At 36.4% G+C, this 23,827-nt stretch overlaps 1 protein-coding gene across 9 annotated transcripts in view; it reads left to right on the top strand.

The window, feature by feature from the left end:
* Window positions 1-23,827, top strand: part of VPS8 (VPS8 subunit of CORVET complex) — a 254,914-nt gene that overhangs the window by 115,151 nt on the left and 115,936 nt on the right. For all 9 annotated transcript variants that reach the window (XR_006299413.1, XR_006299414.1, XM_043594694.1 and 6 more), the window contains 6 exons: window positions 4,481-4,552; window positions 9,988-10,107; window positions 11,163-11,219; window positions 15,051-15,133; window positions 15,884-15,968; window positions 16,758-16,856. Coding sequence is in view for 7 of the 9 variants with exons in the window: in XM_043594694.1 (XP_043450629.1) it covers window positions 4,481-4,552; window positions 9,988-10,107; window positions 11,163-11,219; window positions 15,051-15,133; window positions 15,884-15,968; window positions 16,758-16,856 (516 nt within the window). In the remaining 2 variants the exon portion in view is untranslated. The remainder of the gene's footprint in view (window positions 1-4,480; window positions 4,553-9,987; window positions 10,108-11,162; window positions 11,220-15,050; window positions 15,134-15,883; window positions 15,969-16,757; window positions 16,857-23,827) is intronic.

Here is a 23,827-nt window from a genome sequence, read left to right as displayed (position 1 = left end):
TAAATAAATTTTCTGCCCTCTTTTCTCTCTCTTCCTCTAGGGCTCCTGTAATATGAATGTTGTTATATTTGATAGAGTCCCTGAGTTCCCTATGTCTGGTCTTAACATAATTCTTTCTCTCTTGTTCAGCTTCATTACTTTCTTTTACTTTTTCTCTGGGTCATTAATTGATTCTTCTGCTTTTCTAGCCTGCTTTTCATTGCATCAAGAATGTTTCTAATCTTGTTTGTTGCCCTCTTTGTCTCTGATTCTTCTTTAACTCTTTGTGGTAAGGGTCTCACTGATGTCTTCTTTTCTCAAACCCAGTGAGTATCCTTGTGATTGTTGCTTTAAATTCTCTGTAAGGCATGTTACTTATATCACTTTCACTTCAATCTCTGGCTGCGGCCTTATTGTATGCTTTTAGGATAAATTCCTCTGTCTTTGCATTTTGTCTAAATCTCTGCCTTATGTGTGTTAGAAATGCTAGTTGTGTGTCCTGCTCCTGAAAGTAATGGCCTTAAGGTAATGTAGTGCCCAGGGCCCACCTAGTGCTTCAGGGAATGTATCTAGTGTGTGCTTATTTGCTCTGCTGTTGTTTTCTGGTTGCTCTATCCTTCAGGCCAGTGGTCTTAGAAGCTCTCCTTGCCTGCCATAGACAATGTTTGGTCCTGGCCTGCATGTGGGCAGTTTTAACTAAGTGTGCTCTGATCTGCTTGTGGAATGAGACCTGTCACCACCTCCACTGGAACTGAGGCCTTGCAAAACTTTCTGGTCGGGAGATGTGGTATGGGCAGGGGGTTTGTGTTGGTTTTCTAAGGGGGGGCCCACTGTGCTGGAACTGATGCAGGTGTGACTGAGAAGGGCAGTTCCACCAGAGTACAGAGGTGTGGGGCTTGTTGTAAGCACGTTAGGCAGCCTGGTGTCAGAACTGCACTGCTTCCCACACGTGGCTCTGTGTTTCTGCTGAGGGGCAAGAGAAGAAAATAGCACTAGCCAGCTCCTTTGTTTCCCAAAGAGGTGTGGTGTGTCCATGACTGCTGCCTCTCCAGGAAGAGTTCTGAGAAGAGCAAATAATGTACATCCCCTCCCCCCCCCCCCCCCCCGCCCACCACCATGTGCCTCAGCCACTGTTGAGATTGCTGCTTCCACACTGTCTGCCCCCAAGTTGCTTGCTTACCTTCTCTCCAGGAGCCCCTCAGTGCCCTCCAGCTCTATCACAGCTAAGCCTGTGACCTTTAAAATTCCAGGCTTCCCACCCCCATCAACCTTCAGTTTGTTTTCAGTCTTTAAGAGTCTGGGGAGGGTGGGTGATGTGTATTGAGGAGGGCACCTTTTGGGATGAGCACTGGGTGTTGTATGGAAACCAATTTGACAATAAATTTCATATTAGAATAAATAAATAAAAATAAAATAAAAATAAAATTCCAGGCTTTAAGCCCTGCTGATTGCAAGAATTCGTGAAATTCAGCCCCTCTTGTTTTCCAAGCTAATGGCTTTGGAGAAACGTTCTCCTTGTGCTTTCCCCTGTGTGCTCCTTTCTCTCTCATTCTTCTCCAAGACTACGGCTCCCTCCCCTCCAAAGGAGCTGCTGTTTCTCTTCTAAACCATGTCTCCACACTTTCCACCATCTTCAGTGTGGCCTCTTTTCTCCCTTTAGTGGAGTTTGTTCAGTCAATCTTGAGGTCAATTTCTGAGGTATGTAGGATGATTTGATAGGTATCTAGTTGTATTTATGGGACTAGGTGAGTCTAGGATCCTTCTACTCTGCTGTCATATTCTCCTGAACCAGGTTGTTCCTTTTTATGGCTGTGTAATTTTCCATTTTATGTGTGTACAGTTTGTTGATCTGTTCACCAGTAGATGGTTCTTGGTTCTTGTTTTGAACACCACTATTATGAACATTTACATATGGGTCTTTGTGTGGACATACATTTCTTGAGTAAATACCAAAGACTAGAATTGCTGGGTCATTTGTTAAGTGTTTTATTTTACTTTGTAAGAAACTGACAGGCTGTTTTCTAAAGTGGTTCTACCATTTTATATTCCTGCTAGTAGTATAGGTATCAGTTTGTTCCTTCATCTCACCAACACTTGCTATAGTTTATTTTTTTAAATTGACCATTCTAAAAGGTGTATAGTGGTATCTAATTATCGTTTTAATTCTATTTTCCTTTTAACTAATGTCAGTCAGCATCTTTTCATTAAAATATATTAGCAGAGAAGACATGTTTGTCATCTGTATATATTCTCTTTGGTGAAATATCTGTTCATATTTTTAAAAATTCTGTATTTTCTTGCTAGGTTTGAAAGTTCTTTACAAATTTGAAATACAAGTTCTTTGTCAGATTACATAAGCTTAGCAAATGTTTTCTCCCAGTCTAGTTTGTCTTTAAAGACTGATAGTTTTACTCTAAGATATCACTCAGAATTGACTTTTCTGGGTCATACCATGTATACTATAGGCCTGTTCAATGTGTGAATTCAAGTCCTTTTATTTCAAGAAAGTCTTCTTGAATTACAGATTTAAATGCTTCTTCTACTTCATTATTTTGTTTCATCTTAAACTACAATTATTTGTATATTGTATTTTCTTTATCTTCTCTATTTGTCATCTTTTCTCTGATCTCGTTTACTTTTTTATTTAAATTTTATTAGTTCTCTTCATATATACATTTGATTTCTCTTACTTTACTTGTGGTCATGTCTGTGCTTTTGGGTGGCTTGTAGGTCTTTGTGCTTCACAAACTGTCATTCTCCATTAGGACATGTTATTCCTCCAACAAGCATTGTATAATTGGAAGCATCTTCAATGGAGTGATAATGACAATGACATGCCATTTTAGTGACAGCTGTAAACTACAACCAAAATATGTCATTATATATATCATAATATTCATACTATAGTATATCACCACTTAATTATGTTTATACAAGTAAACTTTCAATATGTTTCAAAGCAGTGAATACATGCTGCCAAAAGGAAAATGGATAAGAAATTCTTTTCTTACTAGCTGTCACTGCTGTTGTTTTTAATACATATGTTAATTTCTCCATGATTTTTAGTTAAATAGCACTTGTAGCAGATAGTACCTTTTATTTGTACCTGCAGAGTGACATCTCATTTTCGCAGGCTGAGGTGGGGGTGGAGGTATGTGTTTGTATTAGTGTGTATTAGTGTGTTCATAAACCTGAAGATAGAACTGAGAGACTTTGTAGTTCATCTTTCTGTCTTCAGGCAGGGTAAAATTTAACCCACTTAAACATTAAAATATGTTCTGTTTGAGTTTACAGACTGAGAGTTCCTGCAGTCTCCTTGGTAACTCATCTCAACTTTTCTCAACTAACTGGCAGCAAAGCAGTCTCGTTGAAGAAAGAGCTTTAAAAAAAGAAAAGATTTTATTTTTCTGTCATTAAGTAGACAGATGAGCATCATTTGTTTAAAGCACTTAGTGTGTGTCAAGAGAGGAGAAGGAAGGGCATACTCATCCAAAGTATTATTGCAGAAGTTGGGGAAATTTAGGACCTACTTAAAGAACAGCAGTATTTTGGTTTGAATGTAACCATAATGTAGTCTTGAAAGTTCATGGCTTTAAAATTCCTTTTTTTAAATCTCTTGGGACACTATGTGGTCTATTTTATTGTTTCAGGAAAATAAGCACTAAATTACTGCTGTATTTCTAAGACCCACATGTGCTAAGTGAAAACCACAGGAAAGATCTTCAAGTCTTTCATCACTTTTATTATTCAATAAATATTTTTGTTTTAATTTTTTTGGTAGTGAAAACAATTTTAATTCCTTCATATATGCATTTTATAGGTACTAGGTATTTTCAGAATCCGATGCTGTCATTTACTTTGGTACATGTTTTGTTCTAAATATATCTGGCTCTACTTGTGCAAGGACATAAGAGTGCTGTACTTGGTGTGTTTTGAAAATGGGATACTTAGCCCTTATATGTAGGCTTGAGGATTTTAACATTGTGACAGTTTTACCATAATTTAAAAAAAAATCTGTCATTGAGCATCATTTTTTTTAGTTTTAATGAAAATCATGAAAGTTATTTTTCATGAAAGTTAATAAACTGTACTTCAGTTATTATTTCTAAATAGCATAAATGGAATGATGGCTGAGCATGTAACATGTATTTTCTCAAGCCCTTGTTCATAAATTTGCCTCTTACCCTTAGTGTTTCTTCTTTTTCATTGCCTGTAAACTTTGCCCTCCTTTCTGAAGTCACTCTTTGGTTGTATGATAGTTACTATACTTTTATACTTGTTATCTGGTTTTAAAGTCCTAGAATACCATGCAGTATTAAATGCTATAGCTCTCTGGCTAACTTACTAAAAACAACTTACTCTTTAAAGGTATAGAAGGAAAAACCTGATGAGGAATGGTTATCTTATTGGGGATTTTACCTGCCTATTAGTAAGAAATTAATATCTTGTTTCCTTCAAATGTTACAAATAATAATTATTTTTAAAAATTTCTTCCTGTTAGACTTTTGAAGATTTTAAAAATGACAAGCAAGCTGTAGAATATCAACAACGAATTGTGGACATTTTGTTGAAAGTGAGTACTCAGAGAATAGATGTCTTTGTATTAATGTTTAAGAAAGTTGAATTGTTTTATAGCAAAAATAATCTTATTTAATAAAGCAGTATGTCCAAAGAAATTTTGTTGTGATGTCTTTGTCTTCCAAACCTGAGTGAAAAACTAACCATTAATTCAAAAAAAAAATTGTTACTGTATCTCAGCTGTAGACTTGCTACTAGGATACAGGGTACTGCCCTTGAGAGATGCATTTTGTGGTAATTACTATATTAATATGATTTTGTGAAATAATGGTGACTGACTTCAGAATGCTTTAAGCAAATAATTAATGTGAAGAATCTTCTTCTGTCTCAGACCAGCATCGCTGTGTTGCTGTAGTTTGACCGTGGCACTGAGATGGTGGTAACACTTCAGAATGATTAGAGGCACAGAGAAGATCATCTCAGTTTAAATCTAACTAAATTCAGTCCAAAGCTATTTTGAGATCCATGCTGTTGCTAATGAATGAATGCAGAGACAGATGCTTTTCCTTTCCATCTGCACAGTTTGAACCAGGCCAGTTTCTTGTAGTTGAAAGCTTAGAATTTTCATCCTGTTCATTTGGCTGTAGAATGGAGATTTCTTCCTCTTAGGGAGTTTTCAATTATTTTGGACAAGATACCAAAATTAAATGTTCTCCAATTGTGTATGACATTAATGCATTACATTTATAATAGTTCTTTATAATTTTCAAAGCACGTTTATATACATTATCTTAATTGAGCTATTTATTAACCTTGTAAGATAGGCAGTGATGAATATGAGAATAAGCTTGCTAAGCCCCCAAAGAATGCCAGTTTGATCCAGGTAGGTAGTATGAAGAGTTTTTACCTGGAGTTCCTAAATAGTCTCTCAATACCTAATCTTGTCTTCCTTTCATTTGTGATCTTGCCTTTCCTTTATTCTTCTCTGACTCCCTGTTGGATCAGTTGGAATTGAGTTCGGCTGTGAGAGAAAATACAAAATAACGATAGTTTAATTGTGATGGGAATTTATTTTTCTCCGTGGGAGTCTGCAGGTAGGCAACCTGATCTGGTAGAGTGGCTTCACAAACTCATTAGGGATGCAGATGCCTTCTGGTTTCACTGTTACTATTCTTAGTACATGGTTTCTGTCTTTTGGTCCAAAATATCTGCCTGGGTTCCAGCCATCACCTCTACATTCTAACCAGCCTGAATGCAGAAAGAGATGAAGAAAGGAGTTCCCTCTCTTTAAGAAAACTTTTTAGAAGTTGTGTACTACAATTCTGCTTATAACATGTTGATCAGAACTTAGATATATTGCTTCTCAGCTGCTAAGAGAGACTGAGAAATGTACTCTGTATTGTGGGTTACCATGTGTTTAGCCTAAAATGAGGAGTTCTGTTTCTAAGTTAGGAAGGAAGAACAGATGTTGGAGCACAAGTACTAGTTTCTGCCATACTCATCTAAAGCTGTTTAACATGACATCCAAGATCCTTCTATATTTTCTGGTCCTTGACTACTTCTCTGTAACTTTTCTCTCCTATCTCCACCACACCGCCTGCAACACACTCTCTATATTACAGACTTCTCAACTATATTAAGTTATTGCAATTCATGAGCTTTCTGTGTCATCTTTATGTCTTAAGTTCTTTGTGTAGTTTTCTTTTATCCCATCATGCCTTTCCTTCCCTTTCTCTGCCTGGCAGATTCCTAACCATTGTCCAAGGCATAACTCAAATATCATCCATGAGAAACTCTTTTAGAATCTAGAATCCTCTTCCGTATTTCCAGTTGGATTAGTTGCCCCTTCTCTGTGTTCATACAACACTTTATACTATATGCGGCGCACTGTATGGTAATTGTTTACATCTATGTTTTCCTGCCTGGGACTGAGTTTCCTATAGATAGAGACTGTGAAGATTTTTTTTTTTTTTTATGTGTATCCTTGTTTTAACGTGTCCAGCGCAATGGAAGCTAGTAGATGTTCAAGGCATGTTTGCAAGTTTATTGAATTGGAATTTGAATTTAAAACTATACTAAGTTGGAGGAATGATCCAAATGAAGAGCCTGACGCTTCATAAAGTACTTAAACTATTAGAGTTGGTGAATTGCTATCCTTGTATATTGTTTTGGTAGTATTTATCTTGTGTCAATGAAGAATGAACTTTTGAGAGTTTTTTTCTCATTTTTGATGAAAGAGTTGCACTAACAAGTGTAGTACTGATGGGGCCAGCGAAAATAGGAATGTAGGCAGTGACCAGGGAACACTGGATGAACATTGAATGTAAGGTGATATGATGTGTGCTGCATGACTACAGATTTAGAAGTAAAAAGCTGTTAATTTGTGACTTTGTATAAGATTACTCAGAATTTTTGTAAGCATGGCCCCTGGAATAGGTAAGAAAGGAAACAGAGAGGGGCCAGAATTTCGAGGATGATAACCGGTGAGACGCTTGCTGAGGTGGCAAGGGAATTGGCTGAGAGTTAGAACTCTGTTCTCAGGAGTTATTTCTAGGATCATATAATTAAGGAGTTCACACCCAGAAACCAGAAGAAAGGGCTAAATAAGCAGAGAGGAGCACTGGCTGGGCCCAAGAGTTGAGTCCCAGGAAAGCACCTGTACACTGAAAGGGAGTGATGATTGAGTATTTTAAAGCTGGAGAAAGCTCTTTGAATTATCTATTATCAATTAGAATTTAGATATACACATACACAGATTATAACTTGAAATATTCTCATACTCTGGTAATGCTGAATTATGCACTTGAACAAGCTGTGTTTGCTGGACTAAAGCAAGGAGAGTTAAAGAAAGGGATACACTGCTAGCAAAGTACAAGGAGGTAGGCCAAAAGCTGGGCCCCAAGGGAATGTTTTATAACAGGAGGAATCTTACATTTTATCTTTGAATGAGAGTGGGAGAGGGGACCTAGGACTTCTGATAGATGAGACAATTTGTTGTTTAGCTAATTCAAAACAATGCCTGATCTTCCTTCCCTGTCTTCTGTATTCTCTTTGCTAATGGCATCATCGTCCTACCTGCCTGTCAGGCTCAAGGTCTGTCATTGTTTATTCCTCCTTTTTAAAAGCCACACATTTCCACACAGATAAATCCTTGTCCTGTTGCCTCTTTCCGGTGGCGTCTTTTGCACCTGTTCCTGCTTCTGTTTTCATGATCACTGCCCTAGTTCGGACCCCAATTATCCATTGGAGGAGAGACTCCATTGCAGTCATATGCATCTTGCTTGGGCTCCCTGCCTTTTAATTCTTCCTTGTGTTATTTCACTCTGTTCTCCAACTGGATAATTTTCCTAAGCCCAATCCTGATGATGATAAGCTCTCATGGTTGAACATGGTCACTAGAGCCCCAGTTTTTTTATGGAATAAACTCTAGATTCCTTAGAATGTATTCAAGGCCTCATCTTTTCAATCTGATATCTCCCTCCTCCTCTTGCATGTGGCTGCACTCTAAAGAAATCCAGTTTCTTTGCACGCACTTGTATTTTCCAGTGTCCATGCTTTTGCTCACAGTCTTCTCTCTGTCGTGGGTTACTCTGTCATCTCACATTCCCCTACTTTCCTCATTTCTTTTCAAATTCCTTCTCTCATTTTCCCTACTGTGCTTTTGTAGCCATTTGTTCCTTTATGACAATGTTAGTTGCATTGTACCTTTTATTTAAGATTTGTTACCTGTTTCACCTTGCGTTCTTGCTCATAATTTCCTTGAAGGTATTTGCTATACCATCTCACTCATAGGAGGTACTCAGGAGGTGAGAGCTCACCTAAAGCAGAGGAACGATTATGGTTTGATAACTGTGTGTGATCATAAACAGCCTGTTATATGAAACCATCTGTTTAAGGAACTGCTTATAGACAGGGCAGAAGCCATTCACTTCACTGATTGCTGGGCTAGCTGACGTCTTTTTTGGGATGCCTTCACTCTCTAGTTATCTTACTTAAAAAAATGTTTTTATTTAAGAATAATTGACATACAATACTGTACTAGTTTCAGATGTATAACATAGTGATTTCAGTATTTACATACATTATGAAATGGTCACCACAGTAAATCTAGTTACCATCTGTTACCATACAAAGCTGTTACAGTAGTATTGACTATATTCCCTATGCTGTACATTTCCTGTCTGTATCTTATTTGTTTTATAACTGGAAGTTTGTACCTCTTAATCCTCTTTACCTGTTTTATTCAACCCCCTTCCCCACTCCACCCCCCAGCAACCCTCAATTAGTTCTGCATCTGTTTCTGTTTTGTTTTGTTCTTTAGATTTCACATAGTAAGTGAAATCATATGGTATTTGTCTTTCTCTGACTTATTTCACTTAGCATAGTGTCCATCCATGTTGTAACACATGGTTAAGATTTCATTCTTTTTTGTGGCTGAGTAATATTCTATTGTATATAAATACCACATCTTCTTTTTTTAAAAAAATTTTTAATGTTTATTTTTGAGAGAGAGCGCACACATGTGCAGGCAAGCGAGGGAGGGGCAGAGAGGGAGCGAGACAGAGGATCCTAGCAGCTTCACCCTGTCAGCACAGAGCCCGATGTGGGGTTTGAACTCACGAACTGTGATATTGTGACTCTGAGCCAGAGTCGGATACTTAACCAACTGAGCCACTCAGGTGCCCCGTAAATACCACATCCTTATCCATTTATCTATCGATGGAATTTAAGTTGCTTCCATATCTTGGCTGTTATAAATAATGTTGTAGTAAACAGGGATGCATATATCTTTTTGAATTAGTGTTTTTGTTTTCTTTAGATAAATACTTAGAAGTGGAATTTCTGGATCAATACTATTTTCAGTTTTTTGAGGGACCTCCATACTGTTTTCTATAGTGGCTGCACTGATTTACATTCCCACCAACACTGCATGAGTCTTCCCTTTTCTCCACATCCTTGCTTACACTTGGATTATTTATCTTTTTGATACGTGCCATTCTGACAGGTGTGAGGTGATACCTCATGGTGGTTTTGATTTGTATTTTCCCGATGATGAATGATGTTGGACATCTTTTCCTGTGCCTTCAAGTTACCTTAGTTTTAAACCCCAGAATGACTTTGATCTCTCTGTGTTGGTAGGCAGCTTTTTGGTAGGTTTACTTTAATTTAAATTTAACTTTAGTAGGAGTCTCTTTTAAGAATTCCAAAGGGAAACATGATTATTATTTCTTTGAAATCACCTCTCTTGCAATTCAGTTCTTATCCAAATTGTGCCTAGAAATATGCCAAAAATCATGAAAATGTTTTCCTTTCAGAATATGAATAGTTTTTGCTCCTTCTCTAAATGACATTGAACTCAATCGTTGCATAGCCTATAAAAGAATCTTTCCATGAGTCTCCAGTAATGAGGCTCCCTCTTCCCCTTCTAATGGTATAATTTTGTGTCAAACCAGTTGATGTATTGAATAAATGGTCTCTTTTGCTCATTAGGTTATGGTGGAGAATTCAGATTTTACTCCTTCACAAGTAGGGTGTCTCTTTACGTTCCTTGCCCGGCAGCTTGCAAAGCCTGACAATACCTTGTTTGTAAACAGAACCCTTTTTGATCAGGTGAGTGTCTTTAATGATGAGCGCTAGAATTGTTTTTATGCTGTTTGCTGTTCACAGAAAAGTTCACTGGACTATATAGTTTCTTAATATAAAAAATTAGATAAATATCTTATCAGGTAGAAACCTGTTGAAGTTTTGATTTGGATTAAATTGGTTGTTTCTTTTAATGTTGTGCCTGTGTAGTATGACTTTTCTTAGTAACTTGGTATCATGGGGGGTATGACTTGTGGAGATTGGTTTATAGAGATTTTGTTCTTTTAATTGTGTTCTCTGAATTGCCTAGATTTCTTTGATCAAGAATTTTTCAATTTTAGAAGTCACCTGTCTCATCGGTAGCAAGTCTCTGATGTTGATCATCTGTAAGAGAGATTTCTTTTAGAAAGTCTCAATGTCCCTACAAATGACTTTGACTTTGAAGATCTCTCTTAATCCCAGTTAAATAGCTCCTGCATATCAATACATGGGTGGCCAAAAAAAAAAAAAAAACACTTTATCTCTAGAGAAAGTTGCCAATAATGACAAGCATTTATTGAGCACTTTATAACACCAGGCTCTCTTCTAGAGTTTTATATGTGTATGTTAACTCAGTGCTCCCCGAGCACCCCCATTCTGCAGATGAGGAAACTAAAGCCTGGAGAGGTTATGTCACTCATCCAGGATCATACTTAGTAAGTGTGATTCTTAGCAATAAATACTATTATTACATGTTAATAAAGTTGAGACTGAAATCCAAGTGGCCTGACTCTGAAGTCCATGCTTTTCTTGGTCCATGGTATCAGGGATCTTAAGGTTAAGGTGTGCTGGTAGCGCTCCCTTCCAGCCATGTTTCTGAACAGTAAAGATAAGATACATATTAAATTGATAGCATACTTGAGCCTGTGGTGCCATGTAATAGGCCAGTCAGTTGGGAAGACACCATATATCTGTGGTATTTGTTATGACTGAGTATGGATGAATTGATGATATAGAAGGGGTAGTTATTGTTGTTTTCATTATACAATGTTATGGCATGCATGCTAGTCTCCAATAAAAAAAAATACCTTTCCTTTGACCAGGTCCTTGAATTCCTCTGTAGTCCTGATGATGACTCCCGACACTCTGAAAGACAGCAGGTATGAACCCCTGGGACTCTTATTGCTCAAGTATGGGAAAGAGGACAGAATAAGCTGGAAAGAACCCTTCTGTGCTAGACCTCATGAAACATAAGGGGGGAAAATTGTGCCAAACCCTAATACTAAGCTAGATAGTGGCAACTAGAAAATAGTGCAGATGGTTGTTAGGAGTACATTTATAAAGAATTCACATCAAACTAAATTCCTAGGAAGACTGGACCTGTCTTGCATTCAGCATGACTCACAGGGAATACTTCATCCTTTTCCATTAAGTAGCAACATTTGGCACCTGTTGTATCCTGCTTTCCACTAGGGCCATTTATCTGATAACCACTTGTAGCTGCTATGGTTCTGAACCAGAAATGCTGCCAGATCTTGAGTATTGGGACATTGAACTTTGGGAGTACTCTATAGCCCCACTGCATTAGGGCTAAACATTTCTGGAGACTAGAATCCATCTGTCCTTCCACTAATCACTGTGAGATAGTAACTGTTGGATTACCGTTTTTTTCTACTTAGGCCACTTTCTCGAGAGTCTCTTCTAGGAGTAGGATTCTTTCAAAGCTTACCCACTATAAGTGTGGGCACTAAGAGAGTCATCCTATTTAAAAGTTATGGCTAAAAGCATAAGAGACTGTTAAAAACTGAGAACAAACTGAGGGTTGATGGGGGTGGGAGGGAGGGGAGGGTGGGTGATGGGTATTGAGGAGGGCACCTTTTGGGATGAGCACTGGGTGTTGTATGGAAACCAATTTGACAATAAATTTCATATATTGAAAAAAAAATAAAGTTATGGCTAGACTTTGTCAGACAAGCAAGCTACAAAATATAAGTACTGTGAAAGCTACGCTGGTCTTTTTTATGGTAATAGTGCACAGCTGGGAGGTTGAGACTCTTGAGACTTGGCTAAAGAACTTAGGATAGCAGCAGTGACCCTTTTCTCCTCACAGCTGTGGCCCAGTGACTGCTGCAGACTGACTATTTTAGGAAGATAAGACAGTTGCTAGAATTTTGATTATCTCAAATTATATTGAATATAAATAATAATGTGGACCCCTCACTTTGCCCCTATCTCTCTATTGGCAGGAAAAGTGGATCTTGGTGTTGCTATGTACAATGATAAAGAATTTTAATATAAATAACTAAAATAAATAGAAATAGAAATAAAAACCAAATCTAAATGTACAAGTCAAACCTTGAAAAGTAATCCTTGTATAGTAATGTTCTATTATCGGGAGTCTCCTTTGAGACTATTAAGGTTTTTTCTCGATTCATTTGAGAAATACAGAAAACTGATGAAGTAAATTGCTCAAGTTCAAAACTAAGATTAGAACCCAATTCCTTCCGTTCTAGTCCAGCACTCTTGTACTCTATATGTAAGAATTTTTGCATGCAGTATTTTTTATTGTTTTCTGGTGGTATACTGATAAAATTTTAACAGCTGGTTCCCCAGGTGTAATTCTGACATGAATGTTGGTTGATATTTTCAATATTTAAGTGAGTAAGATGAAAGTACAGGAGTGAAAGCATGGCAGGACTTCGTACATTTGTCAGTTGATGTCTTTGCTGAATCAGTTCTTAAATACTGGAAACATATAAGGCCTTAATTTTCTGTGCTATGTGCAGTGTGATGATTGTGACAAGCACACTTTTAAATTTGATGGCCTTATTAACCTTGTTTCCATCACTGTCTTAGCCAGGGATTGGCAGGTTTTTGCTTTTTTTTGTTTTTGTTCTGTAAAGGACCAAAGAGTAAATATTTTAGGCTTTGTGGGACAGATAGGTTCCATGTCACACATGTGTCTTTTTGTTTATTTTACATCCCTTTAAAATAAGTAAAATATAGTAACCCCTGATTTTTATAACATGTGTCGATTTCCATAGTGTAAGTACTCCCACCATGGCTGATTTCAGCCTACCAACATGATGTCACTGAACATCAATTGGGAAGAGATGCACAGTGCCACACCCTGGTATAATATTTCTACCACATAGATGCAGTAACAAACCTCAAGAGCATACACAGTAAAATGTAGTAAAATAATTAGGAAGTAGTGAATTGTATTAATTACCTTTTTTAATTTAATTAATTGTAAATTTGTATAATTTAATTTTTAACAATCACTATGTTTAACAACTGGCTTATACAGTTCCTGAAAACTTAATTCTGCTGAATTGTTAAGACTGGCTCCAGCGATGGCATTTCTATTATATTATTCCAAATTGAGGCTCCCAGTAGATGAGTTCACTCCAAAGTTCTATACTACAGTATATTATAATGCTCAAAATGGACTCAATTAAGGTTCTGAACAGTAAGTTTTAGATAGGTTTTATTTCTTTTCTGCTTTTTTGTCTTTTCTTAACTTGAAAGTAATCAATTTCCTGGGAGTGCCTGGGTGGCTCAGGCGGTTAAGTGTCCAACTTCGGCTCAGGTCATGATCTCACAGCTTGTGAGTTTGAGCCCCATGTCAGGCTCTGGGCTGATAGCTCAGAGCCGGGAGCCTGCTTTGGATTCTATATCTCTGTCTCTCTCTGCTCCTCCCCTCCCCTGCTCACTTGCGCTCGCTCGCTCTCTCTCTCTCTCTCTCTCTCTCTCAAAAATAAGCATTAAAAAAATCTTTAAAAAATTATCAGTTTTCTATGTTAGAAAAATATTTGTTAAATGGTTTCCTGAAGTTCTGGGAAGGGTCATGTTACTCTGGATCTCATATTCTCTTATGAGAGAGCTTTCTCATATTGTTCTAATGACTGTATAATGTTTCTGTTGTATTTTGAGTTTAATTTTAAAATATTGATGAATCAACCTCAACATCCTATTCACTTTTTTATTCAGCTACCTGGTGTGGTTAAAGCTTAATTATATGAACCCCAGTGTTTTATTTGTGTGTGTGTGTGTGTGTGTGTGTGTGTGTATGCCATAAAATTGATTTTAACCACTTTCAGTGTACATTTCAATGGCTTTAAGTATACATGATTGTTGTGCGGTAATCATCACCGTCCATCTTTAGAACTTAATCATGAATTCCTGAACTGAGCCTCCCCATTAAGCAGTAAGCGTTAACTCCCCATTACCACCTTCCCCAGCCCCTGCCAGCCACCATTCTACTTTCTGTCTCTATGAATTTGACTACTTTGGGTACCTCATATAAATAGAATCATATAATATTTATCCTTTTGTGACTGGCTTGTTTCACTTAGCATAATGTTTTTAAGGTTCATCCATGTTATTTCATGTGACAGAATTCCATTCTGTTTTAAGGCTGAGTAATATTCCATTATATGCATATACCATAATTTGTACATCCATTCATCCATTAATGGACATTTGGGTTATTTCTACCTTTTGGCTCTTATGAATAATGCTGTTTTGAAAAACCCTAATGTTTAAGTAGAAAAATTAAACATGTAAGCATGGATACTACCTATGGACAGTAGATTTTAAAGAACCGTGAGACATGAAAGCACCAGACAAAAATTCACTTCTTGAAAGAATATATATGGACATTTTTGGCTTAGTGGAGGGTAAGATATTAGAATATTAGATATTCTAATAAGGATTTATTTACAAACACTGTGGCATTTCTTCCATGTTTGAAAAATAGAACCATTTATCTTTTTGTAAGACTTCATTACAATGTGATCAACATAAGGGTACCTCCTGGTACTTCGTATATGGGAAAGCCAAGTCAAAACATCAACTAATAAGACCAAAAAAAAAAAAAAAAAAAAAAAAAGGAAAAGTTACATTTTGTGTGGCTGAATGGACTCTTAGAGAGTTAGTAAATAAAAGTAGATTCCAAAGTGTTTTACTCATTTATTTTAAATATTCAGGTCCTTTTAGAATTGCTGCAGGCTGGAGGCATAGTTCAGTTTGAAGAGAGTCGGCTCATCCGTATGGCAGAAAAAGCAGAGTTGTAAGTTGTTTTTAAGGCATACATTAGTCCCCATAGAATTACTAAGTGAAACTTCTGTAACTGGAAGCCTGGTTTATTGATAAGTTACCAATTTTTAATTAAGAAAAGCTATGCAAATAACAACAAAAAAAACCTAAGTGCAAAGTTTTTGTCTTTCAAGTCTAGAAATGAGTAAGTAACATTTGCAAAAATTAACAACGAGTAAATTTGAAGTGTTTGTACATTTGTTTTAGTGTGAAAAAGAAACAACAGTCTTATGATTTATAATTTTAGTTTTATTTACTTAAAATTTCCATCATTTTATAGATTTTTGAGTTGCCTTATTCATACATATTCTAAACAATGCAGAATTTAACATAGCAAATGAGATATGATGTGTTAACACTACTATTTATCTGATTTGTTGAATATTTCATTTGACATATTTAATTGTCAACAGAGAAAATTCATATAGTTAATTGATAACTAATATTTTAACTATTTTTTGTGTGACACATTATTGCTTTAACATTTATTTTGTACCCAGCTTTGAAATTTCTTATAAACTGAGTGTTCAGCAGCATCTTAAACCTGTATTTAGAGGAATGGCAGATACTACTCTCCCTTAGCTACTGTAACTTCATTTCACAGTAGAAATCAAATCTGTATTCATTTTCTTAACACTAACTTCTATGAGCAAACTTCTTGAAACAATAAGCTAATAACCACCTGCCTGTTTGGTACTCTGAACTTTTTCCTTTTATGTTCTAGCTATCAAATTTGTGAGTTTATGTATGAACGAGAACACCAGTACGACAAAATTATTGATTGTTACTTACGTGATCCACTGAGGGAGGTGAGTTATGAGACTACTTTACCCTTTTTTCTTGCTCAGTCTTCCCCTCCCCTTATTGAGTAGAAATAACTAGTAAGTAGGTATAACTATTCAGTACACCTATTGGGACATGTTTGCTGATTCAAGGTTTTTTTTCATTTATTCAACAGATTTTTTTTTTTTTATCAAGTGCCTACTATTAGCCAAGTATACATTGATCATTAAAACATATATTTTCTATAATTTTAGAACTTAGAGTTTAGTGATGGAGACTGACCATAAGGAAATCATATATGTAATCACAGATTGTGATGAGTGCTAGGAAGGAGAAAATGGGTGCAACTTGAGAAGATGTTGGGGGAACTGACATACACAGAGCAGCCAGGGAAGGAATCTCGGAGGAGGTGACACACAGACTGAGTTTTGGAATTTGAGATGAAGCCAGTCAAGCAAAGAGCCAGTGGAAAAAGTATTCCAAGATAGGGACAAGGGTAACACAAAAGGGCAGGAATGGTGTGAGATTGAATTGGGAATGTGGATAGGAACCACTAAAGACAAAAGTATGATATTCTTTCATTAGCTTAATGAAATGGGGACCAAAATTAATTGGAATGGATTTGCTCCTGCCAGGAGTCTATCCTAAACTTTAAACAATGACTCATTGTCTTTAGTGTCAGTTTCCCAGCAGTTTATCTACAAGTGGTTTTCCATCTCCAAATAATAGATACTTACCAAGACAGGTACAGATAGTAGATAGTGACTCAGTATTGCTTCAGTGAATGAATGAATATATTGCCTTGTGTTTTTCAGGAAGAAGTCTTTAACTACATTCACAATATCTTATCCATTCCTGGACACAGTGCAGAGGAAAAGCAGTCTGTATGGCAGAAAGCAATGGATCATATTGAGGTGCTGAGCCAACAAAGTTTCTTAAACTTCCCCATTTGGATGGATATCTCCCAAATTAAGTGTATGCTAACTAAGCAATAGCAGGTGTCATATTATTAAGTTGATCTAATTGAAAATTAACTTTTTTCACATAATTTATTTTACCTCATATTTGTATTCATAAAGTCCATGTCATATACAATGTATTATATCATAACTTCTGAAAATAACCTAAGTTCAATCAGCTGGTTGACAAACTGGAATATTAGTGGGTTCTTAACAGCCTTCTTAGAATGATTCTGGGAGTAGTACTTGTCTTTGCACCTGATATGTGATAGGGAGCCATTCCCCCCAGTCACCCAGTGGACTTTTAGAAACATTACTGCAGTACATTATTCTCTCTGATGCATTTCCCTCTCCATATGTAACAGAACAACGTTTCCAATTTTCTTTATGCATGCTGTTTTACAAGAATACAGGAGTTGACTTTAGAGCAAGAACTTCTTTTTAAAAACAAGCTTATAGATGCTTAAGTGGAGAGACTAATACATGTGATCATGATGAATCTGAAGAGAGGTCCCAGAATCAGTCCTGAAGAGAGGTCCCAGAATCAGTCCTCACGTTCATTTCCTTAGGTTCATCGTGTACACAACACCTCAGAAACCAACAGATCTATAGGTTTTTTGAATCTATTCTGTTTTATGGATTACTGGTAATTGAAAAAAAAAAACTATGACAAAAGATGCTGAGATAATCCTAGTTTTGGAGATAAGACATTACAAAGTTTTTCTTCCTGTAGCAAGGGTCAGCTGATGGGGGAACTTCTGGTGATGGGTTTAGAGATGTAGTGAAAGATATGATTATTCAGTATCTTTAAAAAAAAAATGTCATCCATATGGAAAATGATAAGAAAGGATGAGCTCTGAAACATTGCTTGCAATGTGAATTCTTTGTTCTAGTTCCCAGTGGTTATAAAGTTTAGAGAGATCAGAAATGTGAACAGCATCTTATGGGAAACATGTGGTGTGCAAGGTGGCTCAATCACCAGATATGTGGTCTGAAGTAATTGCCACACTTTTTTATCTGTAGGATTGCGAACATATATGTTATTTAATGTTACCATATTCCTGCTAACAAGATGAATGAATATATCTTGGTGGAAAGAACTCAAGAAAACCTTTCCCTATTTTCAGTTGTATCTTTTTTCCTTTAATCATTTTGTATTCTTTTTCCTTTCATCATCCCCTTTGTCCCCGTAGTTACATTATGGCTCATTCTTCATTTCACTTCATCTGCATTATGCAGTGGTTTGAGCACATGGACTCCAGACATCGGAAAATGGAGCTATGTCTCTGCATAATGTGAAACGTGATGAATTAATCAATGAGCAAACAAATTACTCAGCAGAAAACTCATATTGGAGAAACTAGAAGGGTTTTTGTTGCACAACAATTATTTCTGCTGACTGTTTTCTCCACATCTGCACATTTTTTCACCTTGAACTTTTTAATATCTCTTAAGGCCACAATTACAAACATACAGATTTTTTGTTGAAGGACCTCTGTGGCTGCAGGAATGTGAATAAAGTCAATATTCAATGTGTAGGGGGAAACATCCTCATCATAAAATTTTCTGACAGTATACACAGTGTATAGATTTCTTAATACTCTGGAGTTATAGACCTCTTGTGAGAATCTAATGAAAGATTTGGACCTGTGGCACATAATATTTTGCATGTGCACAGATACATAATTTTGTTTATTATTGCAGGGATCCATAGACTCCCTAAAAGGCATTCTTAGATTGGGCCTGTGGATTCCAGGTAAAGAATTGCTAGTTTCGATGCTTTTTCCAATATGGACAAAACATGTTCCGTTAGATTTTTTTAAATATTTTCATTTTAAAATATGTAAGCATCCCCAAAAAGTTCATAAAACAAATGTACAACTTAATAATACATTTAAAAAGCAAACGTCCCAGGCCCAGGTCAAGAAATTGAATTACTTCCAATACACCAGACCCTTTTTGTGTATCCTTTCCTGATCAGAGTCTCTTGCTTCCCCTAATATGCCGATCCTGATAATCCCAGGTTTTTCTGATAATCTCCTGCCTTTCTATATATTGCTACTGTACACGCCTGCATCCCTAAAAAGACATATGTTTGTTTTGCCTTTTTCTGAACTTCAGTAAATGAAGTTCTACTCTATGAAGTTTGTATATTCTGTTGTAGGTAGCTGTGGTTCATTTTAATTCTTGTGTAGTATTCCATTTTACAAGTATATTACAATTTATTCATTTCTACTGTTAGTGAACATTTCTATTCTTTCTAGTTTCTATTAAAAATAGTCATTCTGGGGGTACCTGGGTGGCTCAGTCGGTTGGGCGGCCGACTTCGGCTCAGGTCATGATCTCACGGTCCGTGAGTTCAAGCCCCGCATCGGGCTCTGTGCTGACAGCTCAGAGCCTGGAGCCTGTTTCAGATTCTGTGTCTCCCTTTCTCTGACCCTCCCCTGTTCATGCTCTGTCTCTCCCTGTCTCAAAAATAAATAAAAAACGTTAAAAAAAATAAAAAAAAAAAGTAAAATAAAAATAGTCATTCTGTGATCATTATACATGCATCTTAAGCACAGCATTTCTTGAGAGCAGCCTAGCATTACAGCATCAGCTGAGAACTTGATAGAAAGGTAGTTTCAGTCTTTGCTCACACCTAGTGAATCAGAAACTCTGGAGTTGGGGCCCAGCATTATGGTTCAATAAGCCCTCCAGGTGATTTTGATGCATGCTAATAACATTTGACAATCTCTACTCTTGGGCCTATAATTGCCAGTTAATTGGGATAAGTATATTCAACTTCACCAGATGCTGGCATTGTATGAGATTTTCCATTAGCTCTTTATCCTTGTTAGACTTTAAAATGTTACCAATCTAGGGGCGCCTGGGTGGCTCAGTTGGTTAAGTGTCCAACTCTTGATTTTGGCTCAGGTCATGATCTCATGGTTCGTGAGTTTGAGCCCTGCATCAGGCTCTGTGCTGACAGTGCAGAGCCTGCTTGGGATTCTGTGTCTCCGTTTCCCCTGTCCCTCCCCTGCTCTCTGTCTCTTTGTCTCTCTCTCTCTCTCTCTCTCTCTCTCTCTCTCTCTCTCAAAATAAGTTAAAAAAAACTTAAAAAAAATAAGATTTTGCCAATCTAGTGCATGTATAAGGATATTTTATTATGTTTAAAACTTGCATACCCTTAATTACTAATGAGATTGATAGCCTTTCATTGTTTATTAGCCATTTAAATTCTCTTTCTGTGATGTGTCAGTTCAAGTCTTTGACCCATTTTTCTATTAGAATGTCTCTTGTACTTAGAGGAGAATTTCACGCATCCTGGATATTAGTCTTTTTTCAGTGATACGTGTTATAGTTATCTTTCACTCTGTGGCTTTTTTATGTAGTTCTTTTTAAGAAAAGTTTTTTTTTTTTTTTTTAAGTAATCAAATCAGTTTTTTCCTTCTAGACCGAAGGAGAAATTCTCTTATATTATTGTCTAAGAGCTTTCTTGTTTATTTTGGTTTTGTTTTTGAATCTTAGGTGCACTTGAAAGCAGTTTTTGTACAGATGTAAGGGGGGTGTCCAATTAGTTTTTAAAATATGGATGTCCAGTTTTCCCAGCAACAGTTAGCTATTTTAAAAGGTTACCTTTCTCCATTGTTCAACAGTGTTACTTTGTCAGGAGTATATCAAGGATGTATATGTTTGTTTTCCAGCACTCTATTCTGCTTCACTGCTCTATTTGTCTCTGCATTGGTACAGCACTATTAAATATTACTGCTTTATAATTAATCTTGACATCTTTAAGGGAGTGTTGGCTATTTTTAAAAATTTATGTATTTATTTTGAGAAAAAGAGCAAGTGAGCATATGCGTGTGAGTGGGGGAGGGGCAGGGAACAAGAGAATCCCAAGCAGGCTCTGTCACTGCTGAGCTGAATGTGGGGCTTGAACCCACAAACAGTGAGATCGTGACCTGAGCCAAAATCAAGAGTTGGACATTTAACCACCTGAGCCATCTAGGTGCCCCAAGAGTATTGGCTATTCTTGACCTTTTATACTTTTATTTCTTAATTTCTAAATTTTAATTCCAATGTAGTTAACACACTATATTATATTATATCATGTGTACAATATAGTGATTCATCAGTTCTGTACACTATTCCATGCTCATCGTGTTAAGTGTACTCTTTAATCTCCATCTATTCCACCCATCCCCCACCCATCTCTGTTCTGGTAACCTTCAGTTCTCTAGCTTTTTTAGTTTTTTGGCTTGTCTCCTTTTTCCTTTGTTTTGTTTCTTAAATTCCATATGAGTGAAATTATATGGTATTTGTCCTTCTCTGACTGATTTATTTCACTTAGCATTATACTCTCTCCATTGTTGTTGCACATGGCAAGATTACATTCTTTTTTATGGCTGAATAATATTCCAGTGTATACCATCTTTTCTTTATCCATTCATCTGTCAAAAGACACTTGGACCTTTTCCATAATTTGGCTATTGTAAATGAGGCTGCAGTAAATATAGGGGTTCATATATCTTTTCAAATTAGTGTTTTCATCTTCTTTGGGTAAATAACCAGTAGTAGAATTACTGTATCATACAGTAGTGCTATTTTTAATTTTTTGAGGAACTTCCACACTATTTTCCACATCAGTGTGCATTCCTACCAACAGTGTGCTAGGGTGCCTATTTCTTCACATCCTCACCAATGCTTGCTGTTTCTTGTGTTTTTGATTTTAGCCATTCTGACAGGTATGAGGTGATACCTCATTGTGGTTTTGATTTGCATTTCCCTGATGCATTTCCCTGACGATAAGTGATGTTGAGCATCTTTTCATATGTCTGTTTGCCATCTGTATGTCATCTTTGCAGAAATGTCTGTTGATGTCTTGTGGCCATTTTTAATTGTACTATTTGTTTTTTTGGTGTTGAGTTATACAAATTTCTTTATGTATTTTGGGTACTAACCCTTTATCGGAAAAGTCACTTGTAAATATCTTCTCCCATTCAGTAGGTTGTCTTTTTGTTTTGTTGACTATTTCCTTTGCTGTGCAGAAGCTTTTTATTTTGATGTAGTTCCAATAGCTTATTTTTGTTTTTGTTTTTCTCTTGCCTCAGGAGACATATCTAGGAAAATGTTGTTATGGCCAATGTCACAGATATTACTGCCTGGGTTCTCTTGTAGGATTTTTATGGTTTCAGGTCTGACATATAGGTCCTTAATCTATTTTGAGTTCATTTTTGTGTATGGTGTAAGAAAGTGGTCCCATTTCATTCTTTTGTGTGTAGCTGTCCAGTTTTCCCAGCACCATTTGTTGAAGAAGCTGTGTTTTTTCTATATATAGATTTCTATATATAGATTTTGTATCCTGTGACCTTACTGAATCCATTTACCCATTCTAGTAGTTTTTTGGTAGAGTCATTAGCATTTTCTATAATATATAGTATCATGTCATCTGCAAATAGTGAAAGTTCTACTTTTTCCTTACCAGTTTAGATGCCTTTTATTTCTTTTCCTTGTCTGATTGTTGTGGCTAGAACTTGTAGTACTATGTTGATTAAAGTGGTGAGAGTGGACATCCTTCTCTTGTTCTTGATTTTAGGGGAAAAGCTCCCTGTTTCACCATTGAGTATGATGTCAGCTGTGGATTTTTCATCTATGGCCTTTATTATGATGAGATATATTCCCTGTAAACGTACTTTGTTGAGGGTTTTTATTATGAACGAATGTTGTACTTTAAAGTGCTTTTTCTGTAGTTATTGAAATGGTCATATGGTTTTTATCCTTTTTCTAGTTGATGTGATGTATCATGTTGATTGTTTTGTGAATGTTGAACCACCCTTGCATACTGGGAATATAATATACCCCATTTGATTGTGGTCAATGATGTTTTTAATATATTGGTAGATTCAGTTTGCCAATATTTTGTTAAGAATTTTTGCATGTGTGTTTGTCAGAGATATTGAACTGTAGTTCTGTTTTTCATTGGGTCTTTATCTGGTTTTGGTATCAGAGAATGCTGGAATGAATTTGGAAGCTTTCCTTGCCCTTCTAATTTTTTTTTTTAATGTTTATTTATTTTTGAGAGAGTGAGAGAGAGACACAGCAGGATCAGGGAAGTGGCAGAGAGAGAGGGAGACACAGAATCCGAAACAGACTCCAGGCTCCTAGCTGTCAGCATAGAGCCTGACGTGGGGCCTGAACTCACAAACTGTGAGATCGTGACTAAACTGAAGTCAGATGCTCAACCAACTGAGACACCTGGGTGCCCCTTTCCCTTCTGATTTTTGAAATAGTTTGAGAAGAATAGGTATTAACTTTTCTTTAAATGTTTGGTAGGATTCACCTGTGAGGCCATCTGGTCCTGGACTTTGGTTTGTAGGGAGTTTTTTGATTACTGATTCAATTTCATTGCTGGTTATTGATCTGTCCAAATTTTCTGTTCCTACCTAATTCAGTTTTTGGAGATTATATGTTTCTAGGAATTTATCCATTTCTTCTAGGTTGTCCAATTTGTTGTCATATAATTTTTCATAATATTCTCTTACAGTTTGTTTTTCTGTGGTGTCTGTTGTTATTTCTCCTCTTTCATTTTTGATTTTGTTTATTTGAGCCCTCTCCATTTTTTTTTCTGTTTTGTTTTTGGATGAGTTTGACTTAAAGTTTATCAATTTGTTGATTTGTGTCAAACAACCAGCTCCTGGTTTCATTGTTCTGCTCTGTTTATTTTAGTTTCTATATCATTTATTTCTGCTCTGATCTTTATTTCCTTCCTTCTACTGTTTCGGGTTTTCTTTGTTGTTCTTTTTCTAGCTCCTTAGATATAAGATTAGGTTGTTTATTTGAGATTTTTCTTGTTTCTTGAGGTTGGCTTGTATTGTTATATGCAACAGCTTTTGCTGCATCTCAAAGCTTTTGGACCTTGTGTTCTCATTTTCATTTTCCATGTT

Source organism: Prionailurus bengalensis, chromosome C2, assembly GCF_016509475.1.
Source record: "Prionailurus bengalensis isolate Pbe53 chromosome C2, Fcat_Pben_1.1_paternal_pri, whole genome shotgun sequence".
NCBI lineage: Eukaryota > Metazoa > Chordata > Mammalia > Carnivora > Felidae > Prionailurus > Prionailurus bengalensis.
This window is presented reverse-complemented; position numbering and strand designations above follow the sequence as displayed.